Source organism: Pleurodeles waltl, chromosome 12, assembly GCF_031143425.1.
Source record: "Pleurodeles waltl isolate 20211129_DDA chromosome 12, aPleWal1.hap1.20221129, whole genome shotgun sequence".
Classification (NCBI taxonomy): Eukaryota; Metazoa; Chordata; class Amphibia; order Caudata; family Salamandridae; genus Pleurodeles; species Pleurodeles waltl.
In genome coordinates this window covers 281,335,989-281,363,731 of record NC_090451.1, presented here as the reverse complement: position 1 = coordinate 281,363,731, position 27,743 = coordinate 281,335,989, and the positions used below count along the sequence as shown (strand labels likewise).

The window sequence follows — 27,743 nt, the reverse complement described above, 5'->3', positions numbered from 1 at the left end:
GAGAGATGCCACAAGGAAAAGGTGACATAAGCCCAACGAGTAAAGTCCACAGCACATAGGGCACAAGATGGAGTTGTGACAATACTAGACTGGATTCAGTAATTGCTTCAGCAGCTCAAAGAACCAAGACTTCAATACACAATCATCTAGTCTGCCAGACAAGGATAGCAAACCCATTGACAATCTGGATCAAACAATTTCCTCTATGGCAGCATCCTCTATTAAGACAGCCAATAGCCTGGCAATTCTAGTTCGTAATGATTCTCAGATGTGACATGACAGTCCTCCATTACTGCAACTTATTCCTGAGGTTAAGAGGAAAATGCTAGAGCTATCCTAAAGGAAGGAGACCTAACTTCTTCTTTGACTCAGCAATGAATGCCTTGAATATGATTTTTGCCAATTGGCAGGAGGTACTGTACTAAGGAGACAAGGCTGGGTTAAATCCACAGCCTTCTGTACCGACATCTAATCTAAAATTCTAGATATGCGTTTTGATGGCACACTCTTTTTGGGGAAATGTGTTAATGAAGCTTGCAAGGCCTTAAAACTGAAACTAATACAACAAAGGCTTCTGATGGATACAACTACCTGTGGATTCCTCACCTAAAGAATTTTCCCCATGTGCCAGCATCCAACGGAAATTTTCTTCTAGCTCTGCACGTCGACAATGACGTCACAATTGCCCGACTCCCATGCGACGCCGTATGACGTCATCCAGGCAATAAGAGGTCCTCGTCGACGTGCAGACGTCAGTTCCCTTTTTTCCGTGCCTTCGAGTAATGGTTTTTTCTTCGAGGCTACCAGGGAGCTACTGTTTCACTTTGTGTGTCACAATGTCTCAGCCACGGAAGTCGGGTTTTAAACCCTGTAGGGAGTGCAGCGGCCGAATGTCGGTCACAGACCCACACGAGAATTGTTTGTGGTGTCTGAGCTCTGACCATGAGGTCAAAGCGTGCAGTTCATGTCAGCGCATGAATCCGAAGGCTCTCAAGGAGCGGGAGGCTAAGTTGTTCTTGGCAAGGTCGAAGAAGAGGGAGAGACATCATCGTCGTAGGTCTTTTTCCAAGTCGTCAAAATCCCACAGGCATCATCGAGACTCGCGGCGGCGGCATGATTCACGGTGCCGGTCGAGTAAGGACCGTTCCCGCTCGAGGTCGCCATCAGCTCGACGCCGAATGACTTGGGAGGTTAGTCCGACTGTGACACCTCCGCCTCGGACGACTCCTACTTCTCCGCCGTCTCCACTGTCGGTCTTCGAAGTCGATCCTCACCAGGATCCGGCGGTCTCTCCGGCGCAGACGGAGAGGCCCGAACCAACGCTGGCGTCGCCTCAGGCACCGGCTCCGCAAAGATATCCGGCGTTCCCAGCGCCAGGCACAGACCCTGTGACATTTTTGCCACCATGGCTCCGGGAGGTGGTCATTCAGGACCTTCAGGTTCATTGGCTTATGACATGGGTGTTCCGGCTCCATACAGACCGACGCCCTTCATGCCTTTCCTTCCTTCGAGAAGTGCTGGTTCGGCACCTGTACCATTGGCGTCGCCTAGAAGGCCTGTGACGCCGACCACATCTGCTGCCCCGGCACCGATTACTTTTCTGCAGCTTTCATCTACACTGAAGAAGCCTACGGCGCCGATGGATCCGGCGTCGAATGAATCCGATGGTCGACGCCGTCCGAGGTCTTCGGCGTCGGCAGATGCCTTATCAACGCCAAGGATAGAATACAGGCTCCGCTCCAGGAGATTGGCTCTGCAGCTGCTTGAGGAGCAGGAGTATGAGAAGCAGCTCTTGGAAGAGGGTGAGATTGTGGAGCCCCTGGGAGACCTGCAGGGCTTGGACACTGCTAGTGGTTTGGACACTTCCCCGGAGTGGGACTTGGCATCTCAGGGGGAGTACACCGAGGAGGCTGCCTCTTTCCATTCGGTAGTTAGGAAGGCGGCGGATTTTCTTGACCTTCCTCTTCCAGCTGCGGATGTTAAGACGAACATTCTTATGGAGGTTTTGCATCCTTCTTCAGCTGTGGCAGAGCCGCTTCTTCCTTTTAATGAAGCGCTCATTGACCCAATAATGGAGGTGTGGAAGAAGTCTGTGACTTCTACTGCAGTAAATAGGTCGGTTGCGTGGAGGTATCGGGTGGCTCCTGGAGAACCAGTGTTCTTGTCCAGACATCTGACTCCGGAGAGTTTGGTGGTGCAGGCTTCATGCTCCTCACGCTCTACTCCAGGATCTTTTCCAGGGGTCCCTGCGGACAGGGAGTCCAAGAGAATGGACCAATCTGCTAAAAAGGCATTCTCTTCATGCAGCATGGCCCTCAAGTCAACAAATGCTACCTGTATCCTGGGCAGGTACATCTATGCTCTCATGGAGGAGGCCAAGACATACTCTGCAGTGTCTCAGGAGGTGCTTAACCTTGTGGCGGACGCTCAGGCGGCGGCGACCGAGGTTATCCAATCTGGGCTTGATACGTCTGACTCTGTGGCCAGGGCTATAAGCACGTCCATAGCGTCAAGTTGGCATGCCTGGCTACGGTATTCAGGATTCTCTTCCGATGTGCAGACAACCCTATTCGATCCTCCCTTTGATGGGGATAAACTGTTTGGGACAAAAGCTGACTCTGCCTTGTAGCGGTTCAAAGAGAGTAGGGCCACGGCAAGATCCTTGGGCTTACAAGTTTCTGCCTCCGCTTCCTTGAGATCGTCTAGGAGGTTTAGGGGGTTTGGGCGTGGCTCTTCCTTTCGAGGGAGATTCCAGGCAGCAGGACAGCAACCTACTACAGCTCACCCATATAGATCATTTAGGGGAAGGGGTAGAGTTCTTACCAGAGGGGCCACCCATCAGCACTCTGCCTCTTCCTCTTCCTCCGGAGGGGTGCAGCAGGGAAAGCAGCCTTAGTCCTCCATCACTCCCTTTGCATGCATCTCCTGTAGGGAGGAGACTGTCTCAGTTTCTTCACATGTGGGAGTCAATAAAATCAGACTCCTGGGTCACCGATATTGTGGGGAAAGGTTATACTCTTCCCTTTTAAGAGTTACCCCTTCCCATCCCTCCCCGCCCATCCTTCTGTTCGGAAGACAATCTTCTTTTACTACAACAGGAAGTGCTAATCCTTTTGTCGAAAGGGGCAATAGAGTTGGTTCCAGAGCAGGAGAGAGGTCAGGGCTGTTATTCAAGATATTTCCTGATCTCCAAAAAGGATGGTCGTTGAGGCCAATCCTGGACCTGAGGATTTTGAATTGGTTCCTCAAGCAGGAGAAGTTCAAAATGCTGACCCTAGCACAGGTTCTTTTGGCATTGAATGAAGGAGATTGGATGGTGTCTGTCGACTTGCAGGATGCTTACTTTCATATCCCGATCCTCAAGTCGCACAGGAAGTATCTCCGGTTTGTAGTGGGGTCGCAACACTATCAGTTTGTGGTCCGTCTGTTTGGTCTTACTTCGGCACCTCGAGTCTTCACGAAGGTGATGGCGGTGGTTGCAATGAATGCCTTGAATACGATTTTTGCCAATTGGCAGGAGGTACTGTAGTAAGGAGACAAGGCTGGTTAAAATCCACAGCCTTCTGTACCGATATCCAATCTAAAATTCTAGATATGCCTTTTGATGCCACACTCTTTTTTGGGAAATATGTTAATGAAGCTTGCAAGGCCTTAAAACTGAAACTAACACAACAAAGGCGTTAGGACTTTTGCAGCAAAGCAGATATGGGACATCTACTTTTCGTGGCTCAGGAACATCACAAAAGTTCAGAGCAGGATTCAGTCGGTATGGATGTCAGGGATGTTCATATTATCCTCAAAGACAGTCTGGATACAATCAAGGATACTCCTTAAATCGAAACCAAAGACAACCTTACGGTAGGTCTTCCAGAAAGAAAAGAGGTTCTTCGCAGGTACAAACTTATGACCAACAGAAAATATCTTGACTCCGAAGCTCGTACCCTTTGTTCAGTCTGGTCCTCAGAAGTTGTGGAGGGGGTAGAATTTCCCTTTTAGCTCCCGCATGGAAGAACATAACTTCAGACAAATTGTCCAATCAGACCAGATGTTGGAGTTCATCCAGAGACCCCCAGCTTGTCCACGAAGAAAGAAACATCATCTACATTTGAAGGATCTGCAAATGGAAATTCTCATGCTTTTTTTAAAGGGAGCTATAGAGATTGTCCCCAATTCACAAAGGAGCCAAGGTTTTAATTCCAGGTTCTCCCTAATCAAAAAGAGTGCAGGTTAATGAAGATCAATACTCAATCCATCTGAACTACAACACAGTAAACTACTCAAAAAACAATATCTTTATGTAGGAAGTTGGCTCTGTATATACTATTTCAAAGTAAGAAAGAGTGTTCACAGAGTCCAAGGATTACCCTTAGAGGTAAGATAGTGGCAAAAGTAGATAATTCTAATGCTCTATTTTGTGGTAGTGTGGTCGAGCAGTAGGCTTATCAGAGGGTAGTGTTTAGCATTTGTTGTACACACACAGGCAATAAATGAGGAACACACAGTCAAAGACTTACTCCAGGCCAATAGGTTTTTATATTGAAAAATATGTTTTCTTAGTTTATTTTAAGAACCACAGGTTCAAGATTTACAGTAAACACTTTAAATGTAAGGTACTTCACTTAGATACTTTAGGAACTCTAAATAAAAGCAATATCACATACAGTCTTTGTAAAAATGTCAATAAGCTATTTTCAAAGTGGACACAGTGCAAAAATCAACAGTTCCTGGGGAAGGTAAGTAAAGGTTAGATTAGGAGGTAAGTAAAACACTTACAAATCTCAGTCCTGGGGCATAGGCAGCCCACCGTTGGGGGTTCAAGGCAACCCAAAAGTTACCACACCAGCAGCTCAGGGCCACTCAGGTGCGGAGGTCAAAAAGGTGCCCAAAACACATAGGTGCCTATGGAGAACAGGGGTTCCCCGGTTCCAGTCTGCCAGCAGGTAAGTACCAGTGTCCTCAGGGGGCAGACCAGGGGGGTTTTGTAGGGCACCAGGGGGGACACAAGCAGGCACAGAAAGTACACCCTCAGCGGCACAGGGGCGGCCGGGTGCAGAGGGCAAACAGGCATCAGGTTTTGTATAGGAAGTAATAGGGAGACCTGGGGGTCTCTTCAACGATGCAGGCAGGCACAGGGGGGGCTCCTCGGGGTAGCCACCACCTGGGCTAGGCAGAGGGTCACCTGGGGGCCACTTCTGCACTGGAGTTCGGTTCCTTCAGGTCCTGGGGGCTGCGGGTGCAGTGTTGGTTCCAGGCGTCGGGTCCCTTGTTACAGGCAGTCTCAGTCAGGGGGAGCCTCTGGATTTCCTCTGCAGGCGTCGCTGTGGGAGCTCAGGAGGGTCGTCTCTGGCTACTCACGGGCTCGCAGTCGCCGGGCAGTCCTTCCTGTAGTGTTGGTTTTCTGCTGCTCGAGCCGGAGGCGTCGGGTGCATAGTGAAAAGTCTCACGCTTCCGGTGGGAAACGTGAAGTCTTCAAAGTCGTTTCTTTGTTGCAAGAAAGTTGCAGATTGTTGAACAGGGCTGCTGTTCACGGGAGTTTCTTGGTACTTGGTTGCAGGGCAGTCCTCTGAGGCTTCAGAGGTCGCTGGTCCCTGTTGGATGCGTCGCTGTTGTAGTTTTTTTCGAAGTTGGGAGACAGGCCAGTAGGGCTGGGGCCAAAGCAGTTGTCGTCTCCGTCCTCACTGCAGGGCTTCAGGTCAGCAGTCCTTCTTCTGGTTAAGGTTGCAGGAATCTGATTTCCTGGATTCTGGGTTCCCCTAAATACTAAATTTAGGGGTGTGTTTAGGTCTGGGAGGGCAGTAGCCAATGGCTACTGTCCTTGAGGGTGGCTACACCCTCCTTGTGCCTCCTCCCTGAGGGGAGGGGGGCACATCCCTATTCCTATTGGGGGAATCCTCCAAAACCAAGATGGAGGATTTCTAAAGGCAGGGGTCACCTCAGCTCAGGGCTCCTTAGGGCCTGTCCTGACTGGTGGTATGGCCACACTGTACTTACAATGTCTAAGAATAGATTTAGTCACTGTAGGGGCATATTGCTCATGCAGGTATGCCCTCACCTGTGGTATAGTGCACCCTGCCTTAGAGGGGTGACTTACCCATGCCACAGGCAGTATTTTGTGGGCATGGCATCCTGAGGGGGATGCCATGTCGACTTTGTGTGTGTTGGTGGGGAGAAAAAGGCAATCTGCAATGGCAGTGTGCCTGTGTTAGGTGAGGGGTCCCTAAGGGTGGCACAACGCATGCTGCAGCCCTTACAGACCTTCCCTGGTCACAGAGCCCTTGGTACCACTGGTACCTTTTACAAGGGACTTATCTGTGTGCCAGGGGCGTGCCAATTGTGGAAACAATGGTACATTTTAGGTGAAAAAACACTGGAACTGGGGCCTGGTTAGCAGGGTCCCAGCACACTTCTCAGTCATGTCAGCATCAGTATCAGGCAAAAAGTGGGGGGTAACTGCAACAGGGAGCCATTTCCTTACACTTTACAACTATAATATTGAAAACAATATAAAAACAACAATATTCTTAAAAACAAAAGTTTTTACAGAAAAAAACAATGTTCTTGACAGCGATATTTTGTGCAACATGATATTTTTGTGTCACAATATGTTTTTTTTTACAATGTTTGTGTCTCCCGATATATTTGCAACTTGATATTTTGTCCAAACACCACAAGTTTGGTTTCCACATATAAAGGATCTCAATTTTAGCTCCCTTCATACAGAGGAAGCTCTTACTCATCCAGTCAATCATGTGGTCCTGACAAAAGGTGATGTTGGTGGTATTATTTGGTGGGTTGTCTAACTAAAATAGAATGTGCGAGTTGTCCCCACATACATTTGGAAATATATCTGATACTTGCCAAGTTGCTTGGCCAAGGGCCACACGTGTGAAAAGCAGGCTTGAGGGAAAGGATTTTTTGAGTGTCACAAGGCAAGTGGCACACAGACAACTCAACTGACCAGATCTGATATAGTTGACTGCAGAAGGCGAGAAGCAATTGGATAATCTTTTCCACAGAATTGTCTGATCAGTGTGGTCAGCAGTGTTGTGTGCCACTACCTCTTTAAAACACTCCAGTGGCTTTCCATTCAGATGAAATTCATCTTAAAGTCCATGTTAGTAGTTTGTAATCTCACGTGTACTTAGGGGGTCCAAGATTGTTTTTAAAGTTAAATAATATTAATAGAATAAAATGTAAAAGTGAAAGTTTCAAAATGCTCTATAAGTTTGAAGAAATTTGAAGCTGAAGGCTAAAGATTAGGTTGATATGCTTAGCTTGAGCAGCTAAAGCTGTCAGTAGCTAAGCATAAAAAGGAGCCTAAAAAAGTTGAAGTAGGCTGAGGATAATTTAGCAACATATTTTAGTTGGCTCCAGGTAAACCTGAAGTGAATATAATCTCCTTGCTGAGGAGTGGTGTGATGAAACAAAGGTAGGAATATGCGATGGAAACTACATTGGTAGGATTTTACATATTTCTGCCCTTCCCGTAATCTATCACTTCTCTTGTGATTGAATAAAGAGACTTACAGTGCAGACTTTAAAACTTTCATGTTTCTCAACTTCAGAAATGTTTGTATTGTATACCCTTTACTTTTATTGATTTTATTTTTCCCTGAAAGAATTGTGCAATGAAGGTCTTACTATCACAACTATCAGCCGAAGCCCTCATCCTCCTGGACTTCTTGGCTGCCTCCGACACCGTCTCCAACCACACCCTCTGCACAAGACTCCATGACGCCTGCATCTGTGGCAAAGCCCTGGAATGGATCCTCTCCTTCCTCACCGGCCAAACCCAGAGAGTCAGGCTCCCACTGTTCACATCCGAACCTGCAGAGTTCAGCTTCGGTGTCCCCAGGGCTCCTCCTTGAGCCCCATCCTCTTCAACAGCTACAGGACCTGCTAGCAGACATCGTCAGAAACCCCAGACTCAACATTGTCTCCTACGCTGACGAAACTCAGCTGATCCTCTCTCTCAACGATGATCCTTCAGTCCGGTTGTGAAGAACAACTTCCACAACGGGATGAAGGCAGTCACCACCAGGATGAAAGACAGCTGCCTCAAGCTTAGCTACGACAACACAGAAGTCCTCATTTTGGGCACCACTCCCTCCGCGTGGTACGACTCCTGGTGGTCCACAGCATTCATAGCCCCTGCCCCCCCACCCGACACCGACCTACCACGCTCGCAAACTTTGCATCATCCTCGACTCCTCGCTCTCTATGAACCACCAAGTCAACATCCTCCTGTTTCCACCCGCTCCGCCTGCTCCGAAAGATCTTCAAGTGCATCCCTGTCGAATCCAGAAGAACAGTCACCCGGGAAACTCGACTACGGCAACACACTCTATGCTGGTACCTCCCAGAAGCTTCAAAAGAAGCTGCAAAGAATCCAGAATGCCGCCACTAGACTTATCCAGAACATCCCTAGCTTCAGCCATATCTCTGGGTACCTGAGAGACCTCCACTGACTCCCGATCAGCAAAAGAATCCTTTTTCAAACTCCTCCCGCACGCCAACAAGACCCTCCACAACCTGCATACCTCAACCACCGCCTCGCCTTTCACACGCCCACAAGACAGCTCCACTCCATTCACCTGGCCCTGGCCACCATCCCACAGATCCGCAAGGCCACAGCCCAAGGAAGATCCTTCTCCTACCTTGCTGCTAAGACCTGGAACTCTCTCCCTCTTCATCTCAGGCAGTCTCCCTCTATGCCTCAATTCAGCAAGGACTTCAAGACCTGGCTCTTTGACTGAACCTGCCACCTAGCGCTTCGACTGAGCTGCAACACCCCCTCCATCCAGCGCCTTGAGACCTGAAAGGGTGATTAGCCACGCTCTCCAGGAATCCCGATTGATTGATTGAAAAGTGTGTCATAAAAACTGAACACTGGCTCTTCCATTACCTAACTCCCTTGAGGTTATGAATCCCCCTGTACAGTTTGCATAGTTTCAGTTTTTATCCATATATTTTATGGTTTTGACCCATGTTGTTTGAAAAGATATAAGGACCTATGTTTCAGAGTCCCATCTGGTAGCTGCCAGGCTGAAAGTAACTTATGTTTGATTTCTCAGTTGCCTGCATCGTAAATCATACAGGCTTTTAAATCCTGTTTCGTTACTTTATAAATTGTTATGGCATTGTTCCACATATTTAAGTTTAATAGGACTCAAAAAAGGTTATTTATATTTCAGGATTACAAAAAAATTTCTCCGTGACCACTGCAAGCAGCACAAACTGTATTGTACTCCATACTTGAATGACACACTCTACCTTCACTATAAAGGTAAGTCCATTTTCCTATAGAGAGCTTGTTGCATTATTGTGTATGACCCCAATGTGTAGTAATCTGCTACTGACACCTATGCTGCCTAGCTCATATCTATAGTCACATAATTGTTGTAAATCTATCTAACACCCAATGCAGATTATTGGTCTAATTGCATATTGTGTGTAACCTTCTTTAATTGGGAGTTTAAAAATATCCATTGAAATTACTTAAAATTCTACAAAATGTATTATATTTATATCTGTGTATAGTATTCCCATAGTGCGAGTGTAGCCAAAAGGCGGAAGAACACTGTACAGGGTTGTGAGAAATTGGGTCGTTGATTGGGGTGTGAAATCTGGTCAAGCAACAGCCACAATCCCTTGCGGGGTAAAACGCAAAAAAGTCACTACATTAACCTTTGCTTGACCCTGGGCAGTTTGGTACAAAAAAGCAGTTAGGCTTAACTTAGAGGGAATGTGTAAAGTAGTTATGCAGTACATAAACAGCAATAAAGTGAAAACACAGCACAAAAAAATCCCAAACCAATTTAGAAAACTAGAGTACATTTTCATAAATTATTTGGCACCCAAAAAACAAATAGCCAATCAGTAGATCCCAGAGTTACGAATTTTTAAAGTTTTAGGTTCAAAATAGTGCCTAAAAGAGAAGAGCATCAACCGCAGACATCTGGTCGCGCTAGACCAGGGAAAAGTCACGTTTTTGAGCCGACTGCGATGGAGTGTGGTTTGGATACACAATGTGGATTGGGCCCGGTCAGCACTTGCCGCTGGACTTGGACATTTTTTGACGGAAAAGTATCCTAGAAGGTAGAAGTTCAGCAGGGCAAGGTTGCAGAAGTGCCCGAGGAGGGAGCATCGTCGTCGGATAGCCTTGGAGCAGAGTCACGGTGAAGATTTTTACCAACGGACTTGGACCTTGAGATGGAAGTCGAAAATCTACAGCCGGCCGAAGCAGAAGGCTATAGACAGTTCCACAAGGTCAGCTACCCCTTTGGGAAAGGACCATTGAAACTGATTTGCTGCTGTGGAGAACTTGGCGGATGAAGCCGCAAAGTCAATCCGACCAGCGATGCACCTCGGGGGATAGGCAAGCAGGTTGGTCCCAGTCTCCTCCTGGTTCACAAAGCAGTTTTTGGCCAAAGTTCTCAGTTTTGGAAACTGGCCATCTCTGGCACCTTTTATACCATAACCAAGGGTACAGAAATGGATGGAGCCCTCCTAGGGATTTGAGGCTCACTCAGGCTGGGTCCAGGTGAAGGTTCAAGATGGTGGGAGCCTGTTATGTCCCTGTGGCTCTGACTGAACAGGAGGCCAGCAAACTAGCCATGAAAGTCACTTCTGGAAGTCCTGGGTGCAGGTGAAGATGCAGGGCTCAACAGTAACGGTTGGCTTCTGAGGGTTCAAGGCAGGCTCCAGGCAGTAAAGCAGTTCTTCCAGGTACAGTAGCAGTCTAGCAGAGTGTAGCAAAACTTATAGAAAGGTTCTTTGAAGTTCAGGGAGTTTCCTGCCTCCCCTGCCCTGGCTCCAAGATGGTTGCAGTGACAAAACATGTCACAGCCAATTCAGGTGCAGGTAGAGCTGTGCTTAGCTGCCCCCCTATGAAGCCAGTTAATGGCCCATTGTGGCTCAGCTAATTTCACTATTGTATGACTTCCGGGAAGAATTCACAAAGTCTAACTGACCGATACAGCAAGTCATGTGCCCCAAGACAGGCTGCAGGCAGAAAGGGCCAAGGGCAGGAAAAAGCTAACTTTATAAAAGTGGTATTTTCAAATTTGCAATAATAAATCCCACTTTACCATTAAAGAGGGTTTATTATTAAAAGTTCACAGGTACCAAACATGACATATCTGCCTCCTCTCATTTAGCAATGTCAGCTTATTATATGTAATAAGGAATCCCCTATGGTATCCTACGGGAGGAGTAGGGTTCACAGTAGTAAAAACTAATTTGGGTGTTTTTCACTGCTGGACACATAGAACTAAAGATTACATATTCTACCTTTTAGTTACACAGCACTCTTCCCTATGGGCTATCTAGGGTCTACCTTAGGGGAGACTTTAATGTAATAAAAGAGGTGTCAGAGGCTTGGCAAAGGGTTTTAAATGTCAAGTCGACATGGCAGTTTGGCACTGCATTTAGGCTGCAATGGCAAGCCTGGGGTATGTTTTGGAGGGCTAGTTAAGTGGGTGGCACAATAAGTGCTGCAGGCCCACTGCTAGCATTTCATTTACAGGCCCTGGGTATATGGTATACCATTCTACAAGGGACTTACAAGTACATTAAGTATGCCAATTGGGTATAAATCAATTAAACTATGTGTTAGTGAGAGAGTACAAACACTTCTGATGGATACAAACTACCTGTGGATTCCTCACCTAATGAATTCATCCTTGCGCCAGCATCCGACGGAAAGTCTTCTTCCTAGCTCTCCATGTCGATGTGGCCGTCACAGTTGCACGGCTCCACGTGACTCCGTCTGACGTCACCATGCTAATAAGAGATCCTCGCCGGCGTGCTGACGTCAGTTTTCCTTTTTTCCGTGCCTTTGACCCCAACGTTTTTTTCCTGGCTCGCTGGATAGTGTGTATCTTTGGTAGTTACAATGTCTCCCCCGAGAAAATCGGGTTTCAAGCCTTGTAATGAATGTGGTAGGATGTCCGTCACTGATGCGCATGAGAACTGCCTTTGGTGTCTCAGCTCTGAGCACGATGTCGAAGGCTGTGTATTGTGCCAGAGTATGAATCCTAAGGTACTTAAAGAAAGAGAGGTCAAGCTTTTCTTAGCAAAGGCTAAGAAGAAGGGCCATAAGAGGGCTTCATCTCATGCTTCTTCCAGGAGGCACAAGAAGAGGCGTTGTCATGACTCACGGCGCCGATCCACACGGAGCTGATTGAGGTCGAGGTCTCCATCGGCTAGACGTCAAAGTAATTGGGAGGTGAGCCCTACTGTGACTATGCAGCCCCAGAGTCCAGAAGTATCTCCGACGCCATCAGTCTATGAGGTGGCTCCTCATAGCCCTCAGTTTTCACCGGCGCCGCAAGAGCCTGATGTGCAGCAGCAGGGTCAAGATCAGAGATATCCTGCCTTCCCGGCTCCGGGTGCGGATCCGGCGGCATTTTTAAATACCATGTATGCTTTTTTCCAGGCTATGGCCCCTGCTGGTGCACCGGCGGGTCCCACGGCAATTCGCTTTTTCACTGGGCTTCCCGGCTCCATATCAGATGTAGCCGTTTATGCCGTTTTGCCTGGTTGAGGGTGCTGGGTCGACGTCATTGATGTCTCCTTGTGGTATTGGGTTACCATCTACATCCGTGGCACCGTTGCCATCTCCGCGTCAGCCGACGCTGATGCTGTCCCCTGGCCAGCCGGCTGCATTACCTGCGTGCCAGCTGACTCCGAAGAAGGCGCCGTTAGAGTCCGTGTCGGCGCTGGGTCCGAGTGATGCTCGGATCCATACATCTTCTTCTGTGCCTGATCGGGATTTGGAAGCAGTGGCTTTGGCGTCGGTGGATTCGATGTCAACGCCGAGGTTAGAATCCCGCTTGAGATCTTGGAGAAAGGCCATGCGTCTCCTTGAAGAAGAAGAATACCGGCAGTTGGAAGAGGGTGAGCTTATGGAGCCTTTGGAGGAATACCAAGGATTGGGGTCAGCCAGTGGGATGGATACTTCCCCGGAATGGTACATTTCATCTCCAGGGGAGTTGAAGGAGGAGGCAGCATCTTTCCACTCGGTCATTAGAAAGGCAGCGGACTATTTAGACCTGCCTTTATCTGCAGCAGAGGTAAAGACAAATCTGCTGACTGAGGTGCTGCATCCCTCTACATCCTCAGCTGATCCTTTGCTGCCCTTCAATGAGGCATTGTTGGAGCCTATTATGGACTTGTGGAGGAAACCAGTTTTATCTCCGGCTGTTAATAGAGCTGTGGCAAGGAGGCATAGAGGAGCACCAGGGGATCCTGGGTCCCTGTCACATTATCCAACCCCGGAGAGTTTAGTTGTTCAAGGGTCTTGCTCCACAAAGTCGGCTCCTGGTTAGTTCCCTGTAGCCCCATCTGATAGGGAGTCCAAACGAATGGAGCAGTCTTAAAAAAATATCTTTTCGTCTTGCAGCATGGCGCTTAAGGCTGCGAACGCTACCTGTGTGCTGGGCAGGTATGTCCATGCCCTTATGGACTCAGCCAAGGCTATGGTCGGGAATCTGCCACAGGAGGCACAGAGGTCTTTGGGAACACTCTTTTTGGATGCACAGGCTGTGGCACAGCAGATTATACAATCTGGCCTTGATACAACAGACTCAGTCGGTAGGGTGATGGGGACATCTGTTGCTACAAGGAGGTACTCGTGGCGGAGGTCCTCCGGATTCTCCTCAGATGTACAGACCACCTTGCTAGACTTGCCCTTCGATGGTGAAAGGCTGTTTGGGGAGAAAGCTGACTCTGACCTTGAATGTTTTAAGGAGAGCCGAGCTGCAGCAAAGTCCTTAGGCTTACAGGCTACCCCTGCTGCTCCTTATAGGTCTTTTTGCAGGTTCAGAGGTTTTGGTCGCCGGGCCCCAGTACTTAGCTCAACAGCCTGCCAATCCATCTTATCGACCCTTTAGAGTGCGTGGGAGGGCTAGAGCTAGAGGGTCATTCCAGCAGCACCCTTCTTTGTCATCCTCTTCCTCTGGTGGACAACAGCAGGGGAGCAGCCCTAGTTTTCCCCACTTTATCGAACATGCCTCTCCTGTAGGGGGAAGGCTTCGTCTTTTTCTCCGCAAGTGGGAGTTGATAACTGCAGCCTCCTGGGTGTTAAATATTGTGGAAAAAGGATATTCTCTCCCCTTTCAAGAGTTCCCTCCTCCCTTTCCTCCCGTCCCTCGTTTTGTTCAGAGGACCATCTCCTGTTGTTGCAACAGGAGGTTCTGGCCATGTTATCAAAGAGTGCGATATAGTTGGTTCCGGAGCAGGAAAGGGGTCAGGGTTGTTAATCAAGATATTTCCTGATCCCCATGAAGGACAGTCGCCTGAGACCGATCCTAGACCTGAGGATTTTGAATTGGTTCCTCAAGCAGGAGAAATTCAAAATGCTGACTCTAGTGCCGGTACTTATGGCGTTGAACAAAGTGGATTGGATGGTGTCTGTCGACTTGCAGGGTGCGTACTTTCATATCACTATACTCAAGTCGCACTGGAAGTATCTCCGGTTTGTGGTGGGGGCGCAACACTACCAGTTTGTGGCCCTTCCGTTTGGGCTTACTTCAGCACCTCGAGTCTTCACAAAGGTGATGTCGGTGGTTGCAGCACATCTCAGGCGGAAGGGAATAGCAGTATTCCCTTACCTGGATTATTGGTTGGTCAAAGCCAAGTCTCCAGAGCTGGTGCTGCATCACCTGCAGGTGACAACCCAGTTGTTGTTCGATCTGGGGTTTTCAGTAAACGTGCCCAAGTCTCACCTGGAGCCCTCTCAACGCCTCCTGTTCATAGGGGCAGTACTGGATACAACATTGTATCGGGCCTACCCTCTGCCTCAGCGGATTCGAGACATTCAGGCGCTGATTCCATTGTTTCAAAATAGAGCGGTTGTTCCGGTCCTCAAGGTCTTACGCCTGCTTGGTCTGTTTGCTTCTTGCATTCTGTTGGTCACTCATGCGCGCTGGCATATGAGGGCTCTTCAGTGGTGTCTCCGCAGGCCGTGGTTTCAGCACAAAGGGGATCTCGAGGATTCGATAAGGATCTCCAGGGACACTGCAGCGGATCTCCAATGGTGGGCAGTGGACAGCAACCTTTCCCAAGGACGGCCGTTCTCACTACCACCTCCAGTGGCCACAGTTGTTACGGATGCCTCCACTCTAGGATGGGTGCTCATCTGGGGGATCTGGAGATCAAGGGTCATTGGTCTCCAGTGAAACAGATGTTTCACATCAATCTGTTTGAACTGCGGGCGATACGTCTGGCTCTCAAGGCCTTACTCCCTTTCCTTCACAGTCAGACGGTTCAAGTCCTCACGGACAACACTACAGCAATGTGGTACGTAAACAAGCAGGGAGGAGTAGGGTCGTACCTTCTCTGCAGAGAAGCTCTGCGGCTATGGTCCTGGGTTCAGGACCATCAGATTTGCTTGATAGCAAATCATTTGGCTGGGGTTCTAAACGTACGTGCGGACAGTCTCAGTCAGCACTTCCTGGCCGATCACGAGTGGCGTCTCCATCCAGACCTAGTCCGGTACATCTTCGAGATGTGGGGGTCTCCGCAGGTAGATCTATTCGCCACTCGGGAGAATGCTCACTGCCCATCGTTCTGCAGTCTCCAGTATCCGTTGCAAGGAGCGTTGGGGGACGCGTTTCAAATACCCTGGGACGGACAGTTGCTTTACGCGTTTCCCCCCCATACCCTTGATTCCTTGGGTCCTGAGGAAGATTCGCCAAGACAGGGCCCAAGTCATCTTGGTGGCACCGGATTCGCCGAGAAGGGTGTGGTACACAGACCTTCTACAATTCTCAAAGTGCCCTCCGCTCCGTCTCCAGCTCAGGGCAGAACTCCTCTCGCAGTCGCAGGGGCAGGTTCTACACCCCCACCTCCAGAGCCTGCACCTTCATGCCTGGAGATTGAACGGGGCAACCTGAGTTCTTTTTCTCTCCCACCGGATGTAGTGGATGTTATTCTAGCGTCCAGGCAACAGTCCACTAAATCCATTTATGCCAGTAGGTGGGCTAAATTTGTTATTTGGTGTGGAGAGAAACAGAAAGATCCCTTGAATGCCCACCTTTCAGATGTTTTGTTATTTGCTCTTGATTTAGCAAAGAAAGGCTGTTCAGTGGCTACGGTTAAAGGTTATTTGGCTGCTCTATCGGCTTTTCTTTGCCTCCCGGACCAGCACTCTTTATTTAAATCTCCAATTGTAAATAGATTTATTAAGGTCCTGCTTAATAAGTTTCCTCCCACACCCTTTCATATGTCTCAGTGGGATTTAAATCTTGTTTTAACATTTCTGATGGGTTCACCATTCGAGCCCATGCATTCATGTCCTATAAGGTATTTAGGGCCTCATTCCGACCCGGACGGGTGGCCGACGCCGCCCGCCGGGCGGAAACCGCCCAAACACCGCCCCGCGGTCAGAAGACCGCGGGGGGCATTTCAACTTTCCCGCTGGGCCGGCGGGCGATCTGCAAAAGATCGCCCGCCGGCCCAGCGGGAAAGCGCCTTCCACGAGGATGCCGGCTCCGAATGGAGCCGGCGGAGTGGAAGGTGTGCGACGGGTGCTGTGGCACCCGTCGCGCTTTTCAGTGTCTGCTAAGCAGACACTGAAAAGCAATGTGGGGCCCTGTTAGGGGGCCCCTGCAGTGCCCATGCCATTGGCATGGGCACTGCAGGGGCCCCCAGGGGCCCCACGACACCCGTTCCCGCCAGCCAGGTTCTGGCGGTGTAAACCGCCAGAACCAGGCTGGCGGGAAGGGGGTCGGAATCCCCATGGCGGCGCAGCTTGCTGCGCCGCCATGGAGGATTCCCATGGGCAGCGGGAAACCGGCGGGAGACCGCTGGTTTCCCGTTTCTGACCGCGGCGTTACCGCCGCGGTCAGAATGCCCATGAATGCACCGCCAGCCTGTTGGCGGTGCATTCGCTGCCCTCGGCCCTGGCGGATTCAATCCGCCAGGGTCAGAATGAGGGCCTTAGTGTCTTAAGACTGTTTTCCTAATCGCTATAACCTCTGCTAGGAAGGTTGGGGAGCTTCAAGCCCTTTCCGTAAAGCCCCCTTTTACCTTGTTTTTCCCTGATAAAGTGGTACTGAAAACCAGGGCGGCTTTCCTGCCAAAAGTTGTCACTCCTTTTCATATGGGGCAAGCTATTACCATTCCCTGTTTCTACCCGCCTCCCCACCCCTCTAAAGAGGAAAAGAGACTCCATCGATTGGACCCTAGAAGGGCTCTCAGTTTTTATATTGAGAGGATGAAAGACTTTCGCCTGGAGGATCAGCTGTTCGTGGAGTATGTTGGTCAGCGGAAGGGCAGAGCAGTCCAGTCCATAAAAGAACAATCTCCAGGTGGGTCATTCTTTGTATAAACGTTTGCTACTCACTGGCAAAGAAAGTTCCTCCTGAGGGTATCAGGGCCCACTCCACCATGGCTAAGTCGGCCTCTTCGGCCCTGGCAAGGGGAGTCCCGGTGGTGGACATTTGTAAGGCGGCAACTTGGGCATCCCTCCACACTTTCGCTAAGCATTACTGCTTGGATGCTGAGGTTCGGAGGGACGGCCAATTTGCGCGATCTGTTTTACAGGATTTCTTGGTGTAATCAGACGGGCACCCACTCTGAGTGCGGTACTGCTTTGGGACTCTATTCATAAGGTGAGGAATCCACCGGTAGTTTGTATCCATCTGAAGAACAAGTTACTTACCTTCGGTAACGCTTTTTCTGGTGAATACAATAGCTAACTGTGGATTCCTCACAGTCCCACCAGCCTCCCCGTTGCCTGTCTGATTGCACTAGGATATGTGGTTGTATGGATATATGTGTATATTGATATTTTTTCCTGTATATATATTTATATAAATAAATGATGGTTTTTGATTATGTTGCATCATGAGGGTTTTATGTATATATTTGTATTTATTGGAGTTATTGTGGAAGTCGGTTCTCACCTGTTCGCCACAAAGGCACGAAACAAATGGGTGAAACTGACGTCATGTAGGATGCCCCTAGGGGGTGCCACTATGGCCTCCTGAAGGCCCTCAAGTAGGATATCACCACCATTCACGTGCAATAGTAAAGGAGTTAAAAAGCAGTTCTGAACTAATTTGGAAGAAATTGGGTCTCTTTCTTTAGAAGAGAGAACTGGTACCAGGATGTCTTTGTTTTTTTTTGTTTTTTTTTTGCAATCAGTCACTTTATGGTGAGTTTGGTGTCCAGGGCTGATCCAGGTGACTTGTCATGCAGGTGAAAATTGTATTTCAAGACTGTCAAGGTATATACCATCAAGCCAGGTTTGTACTGTATCTTGTTTGTTGTACTTGGCAATTTATGAGGAATTCTATCTTCGGGTGAGCTTCAGGTAGGCACTAGACATTCAGGTTTGGATGATGTGCAAGCAGGCTTTGAGATGTTGAATTAGAGGAGCCTTTTAAGTAGAGTTGTGTATCACTGGCATAATGATGAATCTTGATGCTGTTATTTAGCTCCATGTGAAGGTTAATGATGATAAGGAAGAGTATGTAGCCCTCTGGAATACCAGAGGTAATAGTGAGTGGTTATGACCTGGAGATGCCATTGTGAACAAACTGGTGTTGGTTTGAAAGGTAAAGTTGAACCAATGAAAGACATTTACAGTGAATCTCATTTGAGGCTCCAGGATGCATATGAGGGGGGGATGGTCAACTGTGTCAAAGCTAGCTGAGAACTATCCAATAATATCAAGAGACAGGAGTCCTCTTCATCTGAGGTCAATAGGGGATTGTCTTTAATGTGTAAGGTAGGGGTCTATATGCTGCAGTGTGATCTGAAGCCAGATTTGTAGTCGTGCAGAAGATGGCTAGCACTGATGTGATATACTTGTTGAACATAGGGTACTTTTTTAATGACGTTGCCAATGAATAGTAGGTGAACGATGGGCCGGTTCCTAGCAAAGTCAAGAATATAGCCTATGTTTCTTTATTAGTTGGAGGATCTGGCCTGTTTTTAGAGCTTTTGGGAAGATGCCTTATGTCAGGGAGGCAATGACAATAGTACGTGTGGGGAGGAGAACATCCCCACAGAGGGTTTTGGTGAGAGGCAATGGTAAGACATGTTCTTGGAGGGCCTGGGGCTCCACTGGCTCCATCACCCAGAACTTTTGGCCAGGTTGAAACTCCACCAGAGTGGCCTTCTAGTCATACCACTGTTCTTACCTTCAGGTTCTCAGAAGCTTTCTTCCCGAACTTGGCCAACTGGGTCCTGAGGGTTCGCACATAGCTAGCCACATCTTGGGGGAGGGAGAGGGCTTCTTGGGAGCTTGAGCTCACCCCTCTTTCACCAGACTGAGAGGTCCCCTAACATGGTGGCCTTTGCAGAAGTTTGATCGGGCTGAGCCCAACTCCCTTCTGGGACACCTCCCTGTAGCAACAAGCAGGCATGGCAAGAGGACACCCCACTCCTGCCTAATGGACTCAGGCAGGCCGATAATCATGTCTTTTAGGGTTTTGTTGAACCTTTCAACAAGGTAAGTGGTTTATGGATAGTAGGGTGTGGAGAACTTGTAGTTTACCCCACACTCCTTCCACATAGGAATCTTGTATGCAAAGATGAAATTGGTGCCTGTAAGAAGCTGGCTCTGTATATACTATATCAAAATGAGACATAGTGTGCACAGAGTCCAGGGGTTCCCCAGAGGCTTAACAGAGTCCAAAGGAGATAATACTAATGCTCTCTTTTGTGGTAGTGTGGTCGAGCAGTTAGGCTTATCAGAGGGTAGTACAAGCATTTGTTGTACACACACAAGCAATAGAAGAAGCACACACTCAATGACTTAACTCCAGACCAATGGGTTTTATATAGCAAAAATATATTTTCCTAATGTATTTTCAGAACCACAAGATTCAAGTTGCAGGTAAGTACTTCAATAGATTTCCCACATGTATCAACATTACTTTGTTTGAAGTCGATAAGTTATACAGTTTTTGAAATATTGTCAATAATCTGTTTTAAAAGTTGACAGGGCAATTTTCAGAAATAGTTCCTGGGGGGGAAGAAAAGTTAGATTGTTTTACAGATAAGTACAACACTTACAGTTCCAGTCTCCGGGGGTTAGGAAGTCCACAGGTTGGGGTTCAAGTTAACCCCAAACACTCACCACCAGCAACATGGGGCCGGCTGAGTGCAGAGGTCAAAGTGTAGGCAAAATTAACCTATGGAGACTGGGTGCACTCGGTTTCAGATCTGTAGGCAGGGAAGTACCTGCCACTTCGGAGGGCAGACCTGGGGGGTTTAGAGGAGCACTGGGGGGGCCACAAGTAGGCACCAAACATACACCCTCAGCGACGCTGGGGGTGTTCGGGTGCAGGGTGCAAACAAGATGCCGGATCTCCTATGATTCTCTATGAGGGGGACTCGGGGCCACTCAGAGGCCACAGGCGAAGTCCAGGGGGTCGTCTCAGGCAAACTATAGGCTGGACAGGGAGGAAGGCCACCTGCTGAACATAGCTACACTGGAGGTTAGGTTCTCCAAGGCCTGGGGGATGCGAGTGCAGTGTGTCTTTGGGCGTTGGATATCTTCGTCCAGAGCATCTGCGGTCAGGGGGTCCTCTGGATTCCCTCTGCAGGCATTGTCGTGGAAGAGTGGAGAGGTCAACCTAGGGTGGGCAGTTGCTCGGAATTGACTGGGGATCCTCCCTAGCTGGTTGGGCCACCTAGAATCGGGCGTGGGCGTCGGGTGCAGAGTGGTTAGGACTCACGCATTCAGAGTGAGACTGGAGTCCTTAGTTGTTGATTTCTTCTTGGACAGGGCCGCTGTCTACTGGAGTTCTTGGTCTTTTTGGGTGCAGGGCAGTCCTCTGGAGCTAGGCAGAGATCGCTGGTCCCGCTGGAGCGTCAGTAGGGCTGGGGCCAAATCAGTTGTTGTCTCTGCTGGGGGTTCAGCTTAGCAGTCCTACTACTTTCTTGTCAGGTCGCCAGAAATCTGGTAAGCTGGTTTCAGTGAGGCCCTTAAATCCTGGATTTAAGGGTGTTACAGGGGTCAGAGGGCAGTAGCCAATGGCTACTGTCCCTGAGGATGGTTACACCCTCCTTGTGCCCACTCCCTTTGGGGAAAGGGGCACAACCCTAGTCCTATTGGTCCCTGTCCTCCAAATCAAGATGGAGGATTCTACAGGGAGGGGGTCACCTCAGCTCTGGACACCTTAGGGTTGGTCCTGGTTGGGGTGGTCACTCCTCCGTGTCTTCCCTAATTTTCCAGCCGGACTTGCCACAAAAAGTGGGGCTTTGTTGGGGGGGCGGGCAATTCCACTTGCTGGAGTGCCCTTGGGCACTGTAATCCGAATCTTGAGCCTTTGAGGCTCACCACCAGGTGTTAAAGTTCCTGTAGGGGGGAGGTGTGAAGCACCTCCACCCAGGACAGGCTTTGTTTCTGACCACAGAGTGCACAAAGGCTCTCACCCAATGTGGTCAGAAACTTGTCTGAAAATGGCAAGCTGGCACAGACCGGTCAGTCCTGCACTAGCATTTTGGCTAGTATGGAACCTTGAGAGGGCTGCCTTTTTCTCCCCACCAGCACACACATGCTGCAAAGGCAGTGTACATATGCTTGGTGAGGGGTCCCCTAGGGTGGCATAATACATGCTGCAGCCCTTGGGCTCTTGCCTGGCCATAGTGCCCTTAGTACCATGGGTACCATTTACAAGGGACTTAACTGTGTGCCAAGTGTGTGCCAATTGTGGAAACAAAGGTACAGATTTTGTGAAAGAACACTGGTGCTGGGGCCGGGTTAGCAGGATCCCTGCATACTTTCAATCAAAGTTGACATCAACTCTAGGCAAAAGGTGGGGTTGGGGGCATGCCAACAGTGGCACTTTCCTACAGTGTCCCTGTTAGACACTGCTGCTTTGGTGAACCCAACCAGGGTGAAGATCCCCACCGTGGCCCTGGCCACTGCAGGTTCAGTCACAGGCCTCAGAGGTTTTGCTTCTGGGATCCTAGTGGCATGGCCCACCAAAGCCAAGATAAACCTGTTGCCCACGGCAGTTTTGGCATCCAAGGGACCAACAATGTTGTCACACACTATTTCAAAGAGGGTGCCAAAGAGAGGTGCACAATTTAGGGAAGACCTTATCATTTTCCCACTGGCCTGGCAGGTGACACAGGTCCTGCAGAAAGTATCTGAGGCTATCCTCATCCGGGGCCAATAGAAGTGGGAGACAAATGTGGCAAAGGTCTCGATTTACCCCAGATGTCCTTCCATGGGATTTTCATGAGCCAATACCAGTAGAAAGCACTTGTAGCTTTGGGGTACTACAAACACATGTGCTGTCCCATGCACAATGCCTTAGGCTCACTATACAGGACATTATTCTCCCAGTATATGAGGTGCCCTCCAGAGGTGTCACCTGCTTCAGCCTGATAACTCATGCCCTCTAGGGTTGAGCACTCCTTCTCTGTCTTACGGACCTACTCCAATTGTTGGCCCATCCTCTGTTTGCCATTGAGCAAGTTCAGATAGGTCACCAAGGGAGGAAGTCTTGTTTTCTGCTTTTGAGAATATAAAATTCTGCTATGGGAGGACCAAACCATTGACTAATCCAGTGACAAGAGAAGGATATTGTTGATGTCTCATTGCCCAGAGTAGCAATAAAGAAGAAGGTAGATTCCTTTACACCGGAGTACAAGAGAAGTGAACAGGTATACCCTTTGAGAATTATTGCCTAAACTAATATTCATTGATCATCATATATCATCAGTAGAGGAGGTGGAGGCAGGGGCAAGTAGGAATCATGCCAATATGTTCTGTTCAGGCCCACACTGGCATTCCAGGCTTTACCTGTTTCCCTGGGATGCTGGAAGGGTCGGGACAGTTTTGTTACTGGGGGCCAGTTTTGCAGCAGTGCTCCCCTTGGAAAGACCAGGCCTCCCTTGTTGTGCTCACTTGCTACACACCGGATGGAGTTGGTATGACAAAATTTGCCACGGCTGCTGTGGATTCCCCGTCCGGCCTTGGTTTTATTATGGGGTTATGGATCATGGCAAGATAGCTGAAAGTTAAAGAAAGAAGATATGCTCCTACATCAGTCATATTGATGATTCTAAGTTGCTGATGTGTTAAAAGGGAGAGGGTTACTTTTTCTTATTTCTGTAGATCCATAACACAGCAATGGAGAAAAACTTAAAATGCTAATTAAACTCTAGAAGTACCAGAAAGGAGTAATCCTTTCATTAGACAAAATAGTCTACAATTAGGTTTACAACATACGATGCAAGGGGGTTCAACTTACTGTCCAAACAGTTGAGTATACTACATCCTCTGGGACACTTGAAATTTCGTCAGGCTCAGCATTCTAATATCAAATATATTTACTTAGTAATTCCTTGATTTAGGGTGAATAAACAATTCATTGAGAAAACAAATACAGAAGCAACTGAATAAAAGCCCTCCAGGAACATGACACTCACCTTAAGCAAACACAATCACAAAATGTTTGGTTAAGTGTGTTTGCATTATTTGTGCAGTTGTGTTCACTTCTGAAGAAGCAGAACACACAATCAAAATTATCTTATGGAAGAGAATAAAGTTGGTAAGTTACTGGCCAGCAAATAACAAAGGACATTCATTTGACTATATAAATTCAATTCTTTAGTTGATTCTTTAATATTAGAATTTCAGGGTATATTTTATTATTTGAGTCATAGCAAGTTACTTATAGCTAGGAATAGAAGAAGCATGAAATTGTTGTTTCTGTTCAAAATACAAAGGGACAAAAGACAGGGCTTTCCCCTTTTACTGTTGCTGCTTGAACTTACCTCTAAACTGCTTGCCCAGAAAATATGCATCAGTGAGAGAATACAGGGTATCTGTTAGACCTGGCAGCCTTAGGGTGATCCTTCTGCAAACATTGTTCCTTGCCTTTCGCCATTTTGCTGAAGTTCGTTTTGCTGGCCCTAGAACTCTTTTTTTTCACTTTACCACTGTTAACCACTGTTACAGTGCGTGTGCTCGCTCCCTTAAACATGGTAACGTTGACTTACACCTAATTGGCATATTTAATTTACTTATACGTTCCTTTTAGAGTGGTATACTATATAACCATGACCTGTAAATTAAATGCTACTAGTGGGCCTGTATCGTATATTGCACCACTCGCTTAAGTAGCCCCTTAAAACATGTCCCAGGCCTGCTATTGCACCCTGAATACAGTTTTAAACTGCCAATTCGCCTTAGCAATATAACACCCTTGCCAAGCCACAGTCTCCCCGTTCATACCATATAAGTCACACTAAGGTAGGTCCTACATAGCCCATAGGGCAGGGTGGATTGTAATTAAAAGATTGGACATGTACTTTGAACTTTTACATGTCTTGGTAGTGAAACACGCCTAAATTTGTTTTTTCACTAATATGAGAGCTATTTATCCAGTAAGATAAAATTGGGTTGTCTTGTTACATTTAGTAAGTGTTAATGTTTGATCAGGAGCAGGTAAGAATTTAATGTTTGCTGTCTGTGGAATTGCTATTACAAATCCTCTAATGGGAAAGCTATACTTTACATGACAGTTTTGAAGATGCCACATATTTATTCCTCCCAGAAAGCCACACAATTCAGGGATAAGGCGTTGCCTGAATGGGCCATCAACTGGCAGGATGGGGAAATGGAGTTGGGCATAGCCCTACTTGCAACTGAAAAGGAAGTGCTCTGCCTTCACACAAAGGACTTGTCACCCCCAGCATTGTTCATGCAACCAGCTTGAAGTCAGAGCAGGGGAAGCATGAAACTTCAAGGACTTCAAAGAGAATTCTCTAGTTGCTTCTCCCACTTCAAAGGTTTAAAACATATGATGCAAGGGGGTTCAACTGACCGTCCAAATAGCTGAGTATACTACATCCTCCGGGGCACATGCAATTTGATTTCTGCTTCCTGAGATGTGTTGTATTTAGTAAGTTCAGGATGTCTTAACACGCTAAATATCAAATAAAATATCAAATATATTTCCTTAGTATTTGTTGCATTAGGAAGAATAAACAATTGGTGCTGTGAGTGTCATATATTATACAGTCAACAAGCCCTTCAAAGGGAAATCTCTAGAAATGTATCTTACTTCAATGAAGGCACCAGGAGTAAAAACAGGACCCTCACCCCCACTCTTCAGTTCACTTTCTGGACCTGCAGAAGGACTTGAAGAGTACTGCCTGATGCTGTGGCCTCCTGTTTACTCCACAAATCTGCTTTGCTGCACCTGGATGCCCTGTTCTGCTGTCTAGAGCCTGCCTTCAACCCTCGAAGGCCTGCCATGCTGCTTGAGCCCTGTTTTATCACTTGAACCTAGGAATACCAGTGTGACTCTAAGGGCTAGTTGGGTGGCTTCCAGATCAGAGCCTCAGGGACATAAAAGGCTTCAACTATCTTGAACCTGTACCTGGACCCCACCTGAGAGAGTGCTGAATCCCCAAGTGGTGCCCTTCCCATCATGGACCCTTGGTAGAGGTGTTAAAGTTGCCCTGATAGCCAAAATACAAAACGTGGGACTTGCAACTTTTTTGGCTAAAATCTGCTCTGAGAATCGAAAGAAGACCTGAGCGAACTTGAATTATCTATCTGTCCAAGCTGCATCACCGGTCAGCCTGACTTTGCAGCAGCTCCAGCTACCTTCTTCTCCACAGCAACAAATCCTAAGCAACGGTCCTTCGTCAAAAAGGTATACAGCCTCCTGGGACTCCCCCTTCAAGACTACAGCCTCCTGCCTCATCCCGCTGGAGATTTTTGACTTCCAAAAAAGACACTAAGGGCCTGATATAGAGTTTGGAGGAGGGGTTACTCTACTCTGCCATAACGGTGACATATATCCCATTCGCTAAAATCTAAATCCCATTGTATCCTATGGGATTTAGATTTCAGCGGACGGGATATCCATCACCGTTGTGACTGAGTAACTCCTTTGCCATACTCTAACTCAGATCTGAAGAATCTTCTTTCAGCAGCTTAATTTTCTTCAGGATGCCTGCCCTGCTTCAGTGTTTTGTCAGCTTAAGGTTAGCCTAAGGGCTCGGCTCCTGCACCGGGCGCCAAGCTTGGGGGCATCAAAAGCATGCCCAGTTGTCAGCTATGTTCCCTGCAGCACCTTCCATTTCTGCACTCAAAGACTGTGTGAAGACACTCATACCACCCCACACAGGAGAAAGACAGCCAGCTTTAGTGACTTCTAGTCATGTAAATACACAAGCGGCTTGACACCTTGTCTTTTTCTTGGTGCGCAGCAGGGAAATTCAATGAGGAAGAGGGGCGGAGGTGTCATAGGAGTGGAGGTGTCATAGACCAATGATGGAAGCTGTAGGTCCTTGCTTCAGTTTCCTGCTGTGCAATTATGCTACTAAGAAGAGCCACTGCAATTAAAGAGCATTCGCCAAGCCAATAGATCTCAGCAATGCAAGAGCTATTGGCATTATCAATATCAATGTATTTTAGCCCTGTGTATAGAAGCTGATTCTCTCCTCCCTTTGCAATGATTCCATTCACTCTTTGTATCACTAGACTGCTATCTCTGCTTTCTCCTCTGGTTCAGCACTAGGATCCTGCAAGCCAAAGCTGTTTCCATTTCAACATCTCTTGGTTGCAACATGTTTCTAGATCACAAATGGTTGGCAATACTCTTTACATGCCTTACAAATGCTTTGTTAAAATAGAGTGAAATGACTGTCAGTGATCACATCCAACAAATGGCTATCCACAATCTATCTGCTGCTTTGACATTAGGAACCACACAACCTTGTTTTGCCTGCTGTGGTATCAAACACAACTCTGACAACCGAGGCTAGGTTACAAGATTTTCTTTCTGGCTTTTAATATAAGTCATATTTCCCTCCACTGGCTAGGGGGATCTCCAAGGTTCTCGTTTGCTACTCTTGACATTTACTTGGTCTATTGTTCCTATTTTACTCCTGATTGAAAATTATAAGTTGGTATGTCAGTGAATGATAGATTCCCTATCTGCAACATTAAGAAACAGATGTACAAAACGCTTTAGTGGTCGCTAAATATAATGGTTTGTGACCCCTACTTTTTTTCCTATGTGCTAAACCCAATTTAGGACTTGGTAAAGATTTACCTAATCTGAAAATGAGTCTGCAACTGGGTACCTGGTAGACCTGGCACCCTTGGCATGGTCTCTCCAAACTTTTTGTCTTGAGACTTCCTTTGTTGCTAACTTTGTTTTTGCTGGTCTTAGGATTTTGCTCACTTTACTACTGCTAAAAAGTGCTAAAGTGTATGTGCTCCTTTCCTAAAATATGGTAACATTGGCACCTACCCAATTGGCATATTTAATTTACTTATAAGTCCCTAGTAAAGTGCACCCTCTGTGCCCCAGTCCTATAAATGAAATGCTACTAGTGGGCCAGCAGCACTGATTGTACCACCCACTTAAGACTAGCCATTGAAACATGTCTTACGCCTGCCCCTGCAGAGCCTGTATGTGCAGTTTTAAACTTTCATGTTGACCTGGCAGAGTAAATCTTTTGCCAGGCCCTAACCTTTCTTTTTAAAATATATATAAGTCACCTCTAATGTAGACCTGAGGCAGCCTGAAGAACAGGTTGCAGTGTATTTAAAAATGTTGACATGTACTTTTAGGTTTTACATGTCCTGGTAGTGAAAAACTCTTACATTTGTTTTTCACTACTGCAGGTCGAGTCAGATAAACTTTATTCTGTCACATTCCAACCATAAAATCACATTATAATATACACAATCTGACCATAAAAGCACAAAAAAGCACATCATAACATAAACAATCACATATAAA

General features: G+C 47.6%; 1 protein-coding gene across 3 annotated transcripts in view; it reads left to right on the top strand.

Moving 5' to 3' along the window:
* DNAAF1 (dynein axonemal assembly factor 1) overlaps positions 1–27,743 on the top strand; it is a 319,527-nt gene that overhangs the window by 80,864 nt on the left and 210,920 nt on the right. For all 3 annotated transcript variants that reach the window (XM_069216210.1, XM_069216209.1, XM_069216211.1), the window contains exon 6: positions 9,195–9,286. In XM_069216210.1, coding sequence (XP_069072311.1) covers positions 9,195–9,286 — 92 coding nt within the window. The remainder of the gene's footprint in view (positions 1–9,194; positions 9,287–27,743) is intronic.